At 31.2% G+C, this 13,224-nt stretch overlaps 1 protein-coding gene across 2 annotated transcripts in view; it reads right to left on the bottom strand.

Annotated features, from left to right (window-relative positions):
* Positions 1–13,224, bottom strand: part of LOC123716440 — a 112,669-nt gene that overhangs the window by 25,150 nt on the left and 74,295 nt on the right. For both annotated transcript variants that reach the window (XM_045672201.1, XM_045672202.1), the window contains one exon: positions 11,684–11,841. In XM_045672201.1, the coding sequence (XP_045528157.1) occupies positions 11,684–11,841 (158 nt within the window). The remainder of the gene's footprint in view (positions 1–11,683; positions 11,842–13,224) is intronic.

A 13,224-nucleotide genomic window follows, 5' to 3' on the forward strand; every position in this document is an offset into this window, starting at 1 on the left:
GCACTAATAAAATATTCTGTTATCTAACACAATTACATATCATTTCGTTATTAAATCTTTCAGTCACGAAGCGATGAAATTATTTGCAGTTGGTATGCCAATTATATACACACGATCCTAGTTCTTATTCTCTTTAATGAGGAACATTTAACGGGTCAAAGTTTGAAAATGGAATTGCTTTGTGTTACCTTGATTATGAATGCAGTCACAGTTTTTATTTTTGAAAATTGACGTTCTTATCTTAAGTGATGCTTCCGGTCCACAAAGATTTGGACAACAAAAAATATTCGCCTTGTATTAAAATTTCCTATATGTTTACCAAAATAATATTTAATTGATCGAAAATTAGGCCAAACTCGGTAATAAATTACTTTGAAAGAATACTTGAATATGTACATAATGAAAAGTAATATTCTCGTAGACAAATGTTTTATATTTGTTACGAAAACTTTCTGTTAGGAAACAATATTCAATTGGTTATGACGGAACTTCGCACGACTGATTCACGAAGAAAACTAATTGTCCATTGTATTTCCCTCATTAGCTGCTACTTCCTGATAAAATATAATTCTGATTTAATATTGTTGTGCTTGGAGCAGTCCATTTTCAGTGTCTGTTAAGAAAAGAAGGATAATTGTACCTTCTAACTTGAAACGTTTTTGTTCTACCGAAAAATTAAGTATATAATTCTACGTTACTTCTATACCTCTTATCTTCCTCTTTGTCACTTACAAATATGTTCAACATTTATTTCTTATATTGTGTTGGCTAATATTTTTTGTTCTCACACATCTTAGTATTATACATAAACTTAGTATTATAAACAATACACGATGATCTATTGAAACATGTAAACCTAAACTTACTTTTTTATTTAGTATTGAATTCGACAGCGATATTAAATAATATAAATGAACGGGAAGACTCAGAACACTAAATTATGTATTTCAATAAAACTTCTTTAATGACTATAAATACACCTTTGTTAGAGACATTTTTTTTATAATATTGTAACCGTTTCGTATATATATCTATATAAACATTATATATATGCGTTTATATGAGTACTTAGTCGTAGAAAAAAACACAATATAATCGAACATTCAGGAATTTAACCATTATATAAATGAAAATTAAGATCCTCATACTTTCGTTTACGGAAGGCGCGGCGAAGAAAGTAAAAGCGGTTCAGACGCGTCACTTCGGTACCGGCTCTATCATTCACATGTGAGGAAACAAGACTTCCTATAGCAAAAAGTGAGCCTTGAACGCTATCGTTACTTTTTACACTGGATTTATCCATCTAAGAGAGTCGGAAGTGGTTTTTATAGAGTTTATCGTGGTCAAGCAGCCATTTCCTCTTCTATGTTGCTGCATTATCTATGTATAAGACCCACTTTAATGCGCATAAAGGTAAATCACGACTCTCAAAATTTATATTTAAATACACAATGATGAGTCCTCAAAGATAAAGAACATTAGGTAGGTTATTATTAATTTAATGTATACTCTTAATTTTGAGAATGATAGTGTTTAAAATTGTTATAACGGCAAGGACGCCTCACAATCGCTGGGATCCTTGGCACAAAACGTCTTCACGGATCACATCACCTGCCCATTGTTCCGAGATCGACCTACGTTCTTCTGTGTGAAGTCTCCTTTATTGGATTGACACATCAATGCCGGATTTTAGGTTAAAACAATGTCGTGTTAGTTTGTATATCTTAAGAAATCAATGTTATGATTTGCAAAAATTGTATGCGTTTGTATGTTTTAATACTGACAGTGTAAAAGGGCCAGCGATCAATTACTACAGATATATAATGTGAAAAAAGACTACGCATTAATTTATTAGTATAAATTATTTAAACGCTTTTGATAGAATATTTTCTTTATCCCTCTACTTCCCATAAGTAGCCTTTTGTGATTGGTTTTTGGTTGGATGCATCATCATTTTTCGGTTCAATAAAAGGCTGGATTTTCTTACAACCTTTTTTATTCTTAGTAAAAGCAAGTGTCAAGTTCTCACACAACAACAATCTATAACCGCGTGGCCCAACTTTAGATGGATTGAGCTCTTAAATTACAGTAATACTTAAATTTGGCAGTATTTTTATGAGCACTTTAAACCTTTCGATACTTCCTGATAGAGAACCTTATTACGCGGTAACCTCGGTAATCCATTACATCACTTACAACGGGTGACCCAAGCTGAACTTTACAAACTTACACAAAGCAATGTATACATTGTAAGCCGCTAATTAGTAACTCAAGTCAAAATATGTTATAAAGTGTTGCGTATTCTTTGCGAACACAATTGCTTGCATGTCTTTTAAAAAATTTGGACTTTCAGTTGGAATTTTTTTTCTATCAAAGGCTGGAAATTAATTAATTTATCAGATTGGAATAATTGAATACTCTGAATACATTTTATAATCTAAATACTTTCATAAACTTTTTAGTGATGTAGATGACTTTACTTTGTCTAAAGACAAGCTTCTATCAAAAGAAAATAATTCTTGTGTAAATAATCATAATTTATAAAAGATATTCTCTCTTTACTTCACGTAAATTTATTTCCAGTATTCATTATATGTATATACGGCAAGAACGTAAAAAGCGAGGTTTAAGACTTTAATAGGTTTAACTTTCAATATATTACCCATGATAAAGTGATTATGCAAATAACTGATGAATAAAATGGCAACTTAATACAAAAATGTAAAGATTGTAGCCATCATTTATCACACTGTATTATTTGTCAACCGATCCAAACAATAGAGTTCACGCGGCGAGAATCGATCCTGCTGACCTTGGCCACTCCCACTGAACCATTGATATGTGAAACAGGATGCAGACGTCACGACATTTTTGCCATGCATTAATGTAATGTCAAAGTGTGATATGAAGGTTTTAATTATAAACATTTTTTGTTGATACTGTAGCGCTCATTTTGTGCTTAGTTAAAAATGTTTTGTTAGTTAACTACTGTTCACCTTAATGTATTCAGTGACTAGTAGTATTCACTTGAATTTTTGTTCTATAGTTAGCAACACCTTACGCTGCTACTCTGATAGAGCTCTAAATAAAACATACGCTTAAATTATAAAATTATGCCAATTAAATTAAGATAATAATTAAAATTACGTGATTATGAAGTTTATTTATTATAAGTTAGATATGACCTTTTAGCAGAATATCTTTGCTGTGAAATCATATAATTGACCTAAAAATTTGCCAATGTCTAAAGGTTACTTGCCAATTTAAACGCTGAGAACTTATTATTAATACTTATCAACTTGCTCTTGTAACGAGGCATATAAGACGTGATTACGTTTTCTTAGATTTGTGTTATTAGTTATACAAATGTAAATTTAAATTAGTTTTTTTTATTTTACAAACTTAACTCGAGTACTCTTATTTAAAGTATACGTACGACTTTATTACTACCTTAATGAAGTTTAAAATAATAATAATAATTAAGCCTCATTTTATTCATCTTATAGAATAGGCCTCCGCCAACTGGCTCCATCTCCCTCTCTCAAACTCCGTTAATAAAATAACGTATAAAGTACTGCTACATGAACAGAACGCCTACGTTTGACAAATTTACTATATATAGAACATTTTTTGTCATAAATGGTGTGATGTACAACTATAAAAAATTATAAAAAACAACATACATTCAGCGGTAGTAAACTCCACAGATTTTTACGCAATCGCTAACCATAGCCAGTTAAAGATTCACTATTACGACATCAGTCATATTTCGTCAATTAGAGACTTAACAGCACTTAAAGTTCACGCAAAATCACCTGTAGGCGTTATTTATAGCTGTAATATTATTCATGTCTGATTTATTTAATAACGGTTTTTAAAATTGGTATTACAAAATAATATATATATATATATATATATATATATATATATATATATATATATATATATATATATATTGTTTATTAAAATTCCTTAAAGAGATCGTTAGAGAAGTTTTATAATGGTCTTATAAATAAGTATATTCATTGCCATTATCGTTGTATTTTATGATAAAAAAGTTTGGTGAACTTTGATGCTTCAGAATCATAATAGATAAACATTAGTTAATATAGATTTCTATTGTTTTGTGGTAGATTGAGTGATTCAGACATAATTAGACTTAAAAATTATATAGACTTAAAAATAATCAGTGGTTATACAGCCCCTTGTGGGCCTTAGCCTTCTCAAGTACACTTCACCATTGCAATCTATCCAGTGCTTCACGCGTCCAATGCAACCCCCTATTGTTTCAAGGTCCTTGATAACCCCACCAATGCAGCCTTGGTCTACCGGGTTTTCTATTGCCACCGTGTTGTGTTTAGTAAGGATTGGGATTCTGTCGTTCACCATTCGGTACACATGTCCTAGCCACTTGAGCCCATTATGAATTGGACGATAATGGCGTCGTCTAGGATGTTATAAAGTTTTTAATTTTAGCGAATGCACCAAACACCGTCGCGGAGAGGGCCAAAGATTCTTCGAAGAATCTTCAGCGCGAAAATAAGGAGAGATCTCGTCTTTCTTGCTAAGGGGCCAGGACTATAAAATGTCATGTCCAAAAGGCAGGAAATAAAAGTAAGCATAATAACTATTGATTACTTCAACATGAATAGTATTCATTTATGAAAGTATCCTTTTGTTAGTTAAACTAATGAGTGTATTTTATAAACAGATAAAATCTCTTTTGCTGCAGCTAAATCAGTATAATTTAGTCTACTTTAGAGATTTCTATACAACATTTAGAAGGTTGGAATTTTTGAGAAAATATCTCAAAAATTTTATGTAATAGACAGCAAATATCGTATGACATTTTGTTAATCAAACAAACTTTACAAACAATGAAGCCAATTAAGGCAATATTGGATTTATGATTATGATAAATAAATAACAATGGTCGCACTGATTTATCTAAATCAATCAGGGTCTTACTAATATGGTACGGGTCAATATATAGTTACGTCATCATTTACTAGTCACACTATCAGATTGTGAATTTGTGTGATGTTGTTTCTTCATCCACAATTTTATAATTTGTATAGAAGACTTTGTAAAGTGTAGTTATATGAAAGCTCGATATTTATTAGTAAAGGTTTCGTTTTTGTTTTTAAAAAAGTTCTAAACAAACGTAGTAAGCAGTAGTTCTTCAGTGAAAGCAAAATTAAAAATAATATATATTAATGGATAATAATAATTGTGTACCAAAAATGGTAACCATGATAACTGCTGAGAATCAGTGTTTGTACTAGCAGAGATTACATTGTCATCTTTACTTTCTCTGCTGTTCACATGTGATACTCAACACTGGTGCGAATAAACTCTGCATCTCAAATGTCGTGTTTGGCGTAATATATACGTAATACTGTTACGGTAATTACAGGTGCAAAATTATTCAATCAAACGACTTCTACTACGACGTAGCGCGTAGCATGATAAATCGTAGCAATTGAAAATAACTGGGAAAATTGTTTGGTATAACACGGAAAAAAAGATTAGATTACCCCTTTACAATACGAGTAAAGTAGTTCAAGAATATTTTGTCATGTTGGACTTAAGATTTTACTCTTTAGGTGATGATGATAATGATAGATGATAAGGTAAAAAAGCTATATCAAAAACTAAACCAAACACTTGTTTTTTTTAGGTTCAATATATTCCCATTTTTAAACAATATCGCAAAAATATTGAAACACCTTTCTCTAAATAGTTTGTACTTAGAAATGTCAAAGTATATTTATAAAATGAATTTAACATTCCGTATCGTAGCTCATATTAAATTCATGAACTTCCTGCTTGCAGCGTGAAATTCTATATGCATCTTAAAAGATTATAACGTATTGTTCTCATACTTTAACTGTTTTCTACATTGTGTGTATATGCTACAGCCTTGTACTAATAGGAATAAGTAAATAAAAGGAAAATATGAAAACCTATTACACTAGAGCTTAAAATATAGTAGACAAAATATTGCATTAATGTAGTTATGATTATCGTAAGTTTAAAAACTTACAACATTTGGCTCTAAATAGACCTTATACAAAACCAGGTTTTTATAAATTTATGGTAACATAACAGCAAAATGTTTTAGTATGAATGAACGTCGATGAGTTTGTTATATTGAATTTAAAATATAGTTATTTAGTATATACAAAAATCTCATAGCGTGCACAATTAGAAACGTGTGACAACCCTCTAATGCAGGAACAATCGCAAACACGGAACGCGGCTGTGGGCCGAATCGGTCCAAGTAATCTGTAATAAAACACGGGAGCAACTTAAACTAACCCACGTGCCAGCTCATCAGATAAATATATATTTGCATATATTGACAGTCTCAATCTTATAAGAATAACTGCTTCACAACGTTCTATTCAAAATTGATCACTAAACGGAAGCACTAAGGTGTTTGAACTAAACTAGTTGAATAATTAAAGCGACTAGTGTTTGTGTCACGAAAGCGTCGCATGCGCAAATTGCGTTAGATCTTAATTGAATTCTTACGAGTTGTTAGAATTTTTTTGCAAAATTAGATCGAGCACGCAAGTATTAAGTAATGCATTTAAATTAGAAAAGGGACTGTGAAAGTGGCTTTTCGCATTGCGTGGTAACAAAGTATAATAAACGATGGTCTTACGCGGTAAATTTATGCTAGGATCTTTTGGAAATATTACATTATTTATGGAGTAGACATAATATTCCCTGACAAAAAAACTATTCCATATTTATGGCATTTGAATATGTCATTATCTGGTGAATATGTTATGTTATAAATATAATAAATAAATAAAATCTATCAAGTTAAATATCTTTGCAACATAGCATAATTATTATTCAAAAAACATTCTGTATTACAATCATTTCATAACATCTGAGACAAATTCGTTGGCACTGACCGGTGCCCAATAGGATCGCTTGCAAAAGCCTACCTCAATGTCGCCCTACTTTCCTTACTGTAACCAAAGATAAGTGGACAATAACAAATAATTATGTCATACACATTCAATGAAAATTAGTTCTTAATGCCAGATTTTAAAGCGCAAAGTTGACTTGAAATGAAATTATGATATTAAGTATTTTGTAATCGATCCTTTTCATGCAACTTGATTTACTTGAAACGCTAAAATTAATGGCACAACATGATATTTTGATTAAGACACGATTACGGTATGTTTTAAAACGGTATGAGAATATAATTACAGAGCAATGAAGCTTATTTGGTTTTCTATTATTCAGACTTGATGTGCGAATGAAAACTTTATAATTACGGCAATGCATTTAACATATTTAATATAACAAAAAAAATTACGTTTCTTACAAAAGATATAACTAACAGTTTCTATACGTATAGTTAAGAGGCCGGTTATTACATAATTTTGTTGTTATGTACCTATATATGTGTATATTAAAACCATATAGAGCAAAACTGAGTAGAGTAATTGTTGAAGTAAGTAAATATCAGAGCACGTTTATGATACCCTTGAAAAGAGTACATTCATTTAACAATCGAGCAATCACATACAAATTGCTAGCTACTGTGCTACGTTTAACAAAAACCAAGGTTGCTTCAGCTATTGTACGACATACTGGCACACTATGTTTCCTACAAACCAACAAAGCTCTGAGATATCGATAAGAAGACAATAAACAATAACATACAGATATTGCTGTTGCAAAATCTAGCGGCCATGGATGAGGTCTACACGATTTCGTAGCAATGTAAGAGAAGATTATTGATGATAATTATTTAATTTGTTAAATCATGTGTGATCATCTTATATTCACAAAAAAATTAATTTAAAATATCCTCTTTTTTGGGTTCACAGAATTATATGACTGTGTGCATAAAATACATTTTTTCCGATGTAACTGTATTCTCTTATTAAGTATTATTTATCTTTCTTGCAAAATATTTTATTGAACTAAAATTTTAGGAAATTAAAAACTGAATAAAAGATTTCTTCAACGGCATAACTATTTGGTAGTAGAACTGGAGATGCTTATAATATGCCATAATACTTATTCCAAAACACAAATATTAACTGTTGAATTGCCAAAGTGCAATAGTATACTATTTTGACGCGTGCCAATTTGAGATCACGCGTGGGTTGTTTAAGTCTTTATTTGTGAGGCTGGTCTACGAATTGGATCAACTGTCAGGTGGGCAAGGCAATTCATATTGTTTCGCAATGACACTAAGCTAACATTGTATTTAGATTAATACGATGACGCCTTTGCCGAGTCGTTTTACCCTTTATGTAACTTGGAGTCGAAATATGTACAAGTTTTGGGTTGAGTCGATGACTTAAGAACATTGATATTATTAACGTGTAAAACATGGTTCTAAAATAAGTTATTTTGTATTATCCATAGTAAATAGAAATGTAAATGTATGTTATGGTTGTATAAATATATATTAAGTAAAATAAAATTAATAAGTAATTAATCATTGTACACCCAGAAGAATTAATAGTCAAACCCGTATATTCTAACGAGCAAGTATTTAAAGTATATATAATTTCTAAGAAATTATTATCGAATATCATAAAAATTAAAATCATTCAAATAATCACAATTAACTAATAGTTAATATAGGAAAATAATTTAAAATGGAATATGAACAATCCTTATTAGAAATTTATCACACGAAACAGTGGGCAAATCGACTTCCTATAAAACAATGTTGAGAGTTAGTCGTTTTCCTATCAGCACTGGACTAGCCCTTTTAATTCCAATTATTAGAGGGAATGTTCGATCTTTATTGTGCAGCGGTACATAGATCGAGACTAATTAGCGAGAGTAAGGCGGTATCATTAAAATGGTGAAATTCGTGTGTGCATCTGATAGTGGGGACATTTCCGTGTTACTTTTGAATTGTGGGTTTAATGCAAATTTTATACTGAAATATCTAAGGAAAATAAACAAATTATAATTGAATCTAACTATTATGAAATAGAATATTGCAATTTCGTTTTATATATTAGTTGTTTTTCTTTAAAATAATTTAAGTATTTTAAAGTAGTTTTTGTGTATACGCGTAATTTGTTTATTGCTATGGAATCTTTACAAGATATTGAAGCAAATGCTAAGAATATGTTACATTATTAGTTGCAATTATGTATAATAAGCCTCTGCCTAATTTGTAAGGATATAATGCATAATGTACGCCAAATAGTCATTGGATTTTGACATGCGAGTTAAGTCTCGGCTCTGAATTTAACTTTTAGGTCTTAAGAATAACCAAGCCCGTCAAAATGGCATAGTGTTGCTAGCAAGCAATAAATCTAACGTGGAATCTCTTTCGCTTCCGTGTCATTACTGGCTACACCAGGTGTCGCGATCACATCGACGTGCGCCCGAGTTGAGCTCTATGGAAAATGAAAATAAAAGTTTTGTTTGTGGATAAGGAGGTGCTAATCCAACAGTTTTTATACTTATGTAAAATGCTTTCTCGAAAATATTATTATCTTAATACAATTGAATTATTTTTCGTATTTTCATTTATCTTTAATAGACTTAGACGTTCTAGATCTTATGGCAAAAATGTATACCAAGAATATGCCTACTTCAAGTCTGTTTTCATTAAAAGTGATTTCATCAAACATAACAGAATATGATATAACAATTAACTTGAAATCGATTAATAGCCGTTATTTTTAAATGTTCACATGCAAATTTTTACGCAAGCTCTCGTTAAGCAAGCGGTCATAATCAAATCAGTTACGGGGGCATTTGCACGCATTGTTGCTACATATGACATTACGTTTTCACTTACATCTGATAAGACTGCCCTACACCAATCTGACCTTCTACATATTTAGGGCAAGTTCTAATCAAGACACGAGTTTTATATGCCATATTAAAATAATACAAACTAGAATATTTTCTCAGCTCTTAATAGAATCAAAAACCAAAAGTAAAAACGTTAACGTGAAAAGGACAATATTACTTACGTCTTAATTTAAACAGTAATGACTGCTTTTTATCCAAAACTTTCCATAAATAGAAGATACTAGTGTTGTTTTTAATAGGAAAAAAAGGCGAAAGATTATTTTGGTTACACTTTTTTTATATTCTGTCGTAATTTGGAGTCTACCGAAGGTTATGAAGGCGACGCCACTTTTCATAACTAGTACCATCGTAGTAAATCTCTAATTGTGCTACGTGCTCCTGAGTTGGCTCCGGTCCTGACGCACCTTTTCCAGTATCTGTACTCACTCGGCACTATCCCGAAGTGCTGGAAGACCGCTTCAATACATCCGATCCCTAATTAAGGCGATCGCTCTGATCTGTCCAACTATTGCCCAATAGCTGTAACCTATTTGTTCTCCAAAATAATGGAATCCATTATAAATGGCCAGCTCTTGAGGTATCTAGAGGGCCATCAGCTGATTAGCGATTATCAGTACGGATTTCGTCGTGGTCTTTCGGCTGGTGACCTTTTTGTATACCTTACACATAGATGGGTAATGTAAGGTAAGGTAATTAAGAAAACGCGTCCAACACAATTCGAGTAAAACAAAGCACGTTAGTCAATCACGCAATGTGGCGATCAGCCGAGTTAAAATATTTGAGAAATATTTCGAAGATAGAAGAAGAGATATAACTAGGCAATTTCACTCTTTCTTGATTTATGCTATACAACCGAAACTAAAAAAGATAATGAACAAACGTTATCAGTTCAGATTTTTTTTTAATAATTGCATTTTGGAATATATATATAATAGGCTTTTTAAATGTTTCGTGACTAACGGTCAGAAATTAATAAGATTTCATAAATGTAAATAACTTTAATAAAGGTATTACGAGCCCGTTTGTTTCATTAGTAAAATCTTCTTTCGTTTCTTTTTATATCATCAGGGCCGAGAGTAATACACCTCTCATATTGACAGAACGCCTGCGAGTGAGATGGCGCCAGATTAGAATTTGACTGGTCCTTTCTTGAAGTTGTAATGATCTCATTTACACCTGGTTACTCATACGAAACGATGGACTGGATAAACGAAATTTTAATTTCACATATGAAAGCAGACATTTGATATCTCTAAAATTACATTTATTGCTTTCCTAATTTGAATATATAATCCAGAAGATCTGAAGAAGTTAGAGAATATGAAGAAATAGTTAAAATATACTCACACTATTTGTGTAATAATATGATGAAAAATGTGTTATATCGTGTTTAATACAATGCAATTTAACGGCACTTAATACGAATATTACAAGAGATTGCCATAAACATAATAATTTAGAATGTCAGAAGGGAATCTAGGGCAGCCACGTGCCTATCTTGATCCAGCCAAGCCTAGACAAACTTGTCGAGGCATTTTGCAATGCGTATTAATCATTGCGTAGGTCGAAATATGTTTGATACCGTTTTCATACCTTTAATGCGCTAAAGTATTTGTATAATTTTTTGGTACAACTTTAATTAAAAATATTTTTCTGATAATCAATACTTTACATTTTTAAATTTTGTTAATTTCTCGAATTTTTCAGAGAACTCTAAAAGGATTATGATAATTTTAGTAGGCAATATAATTTTGGCATTGCCAAGCTTTCAAAGTTCAACAATGCAAAACGTCAATCAGTTTAATCAGCTCCAAAGTTTTCCATTCCATTAGTTAGTCACACTTTTAAATTCACTTACCTCATTCCATCAAATCCATCATCAGATCCGTTGATAGTGAGGACTGGCGCACGCGCGTAGGCTTTCGCAACACGACGATTCTTTTCGAAAACTATCACTTTAGCCCAAATTTCGTCGTCTATTTGTGTCCATTTGTCTAAAACTTCCTGTATGTGTTCCTGTAAAGAAAATTATATTCATATAAGTCATGAAAAAACTGGGGCATCAATTGAATTTACAGTGTTGTAAAATTACTTTTTAAAAGATATGTTTAGTAATACGTTATAGTTTCTTGTTATCTGTGATCTCTTTTTTACTTTTTATCTATTCAAATTATACACAAATCATGATTTTTTTTGAATTGTAGAAGTGAATATGTTTAAACAAAAAGTTTCATTTTGGTATACTATAAAATTAACTAGGCGTGAACTAAGCATTTATGATTACAGAAATATAACCTTGCATTACGCCTAACTGTTTTTAACAGATATTAATCCCGGTGAGGAAACTTTGTCGTAATCGGATGACATCGCCCCTGTTTGCGCGCGCAACTTTATGCTCTAGTAAACTGTTAGACCAAAACCATACATTCAATGCCTTTGCTACTTAATATTTGCTTAAGCAATGGTCGAATGAATTACAGCAAGATACTAAAGAATATAACTTTTTGTTTAACTAAAAAATAAAACCGCATATACTTGTCTCGCAAATGTAATCTATATATCTTTGTAAACCTCATTACTTCATAGTATTGCCAGATCGTAGCTTTTAAGAATAGATATATACTAATGAACTATTAGCAAATAGGATATGTCTTGTCTATATATGGAATGTTTATTTTAGGATTATCATAAAATAATATGTATAATATTAGTGATAGCCTGACACGGTTCATCTATTTGCTGCGCTCGACGCAAAGTTCAGCTTTATAGTATGTAATAGTTTAATACATCGAATATCTCACTTAATTACTTGGAAAACAAAAAAATATTTACATAAAAATTAATCTATGATATGTTGCTTAGCGGAAAACTCGTTCAGAAAACAAAGTTCGAGTGATTCTTTTTACTCAATTATTATAATGGAGAGAAGAACTGTAAATAATGCATGGAAAACTAAAGTCTACAGTCTCTATAGGGTAGCATAGCAAAATGTTCTATATGTTCGTATGTAGGTATTAAAAAGGTACTTAGCCCAAGTATAAAAATAATTCACATTTGAATGATTTTTAAACGATACAATAAATTCACAATTTAATACATCGTATATCGTTTGACTACTGCAACTCGTCACATATATAGGCCCTTTGGGCAGTTCATTTTTAAATACTATAGATACATATATGTAAAACCTCTCAAGAAATTAGTATGCTAAATAAAAAAATGTTGAAAGAAAGTCACCCTTAAAGATGTCAGATACGCAGAGCCTTATGTGTTGATAGTACCCAGCGTAACAAATCATCAAACGCTTTCGCCGTATGAATCGACCTCATTACTACATTCTGATAAATATTTTTGCTAATATCCAATTCATACAAACCTAGTACATTGATATACTGAATA

Source organism: Pieris brassicae, chromosome 11, assembly GCF_905147105.1.
Source record: "Pieris brassicae chromosome 11, ilPieBrab1.1, whole genome shotgun sequence".
Classification (NCBI taxonomy): Eukaryota; Metazoa; Arthropoda; class Insecta; order Lepidoptera; family Pieridae; genus Pieris; species Pieris brassicae.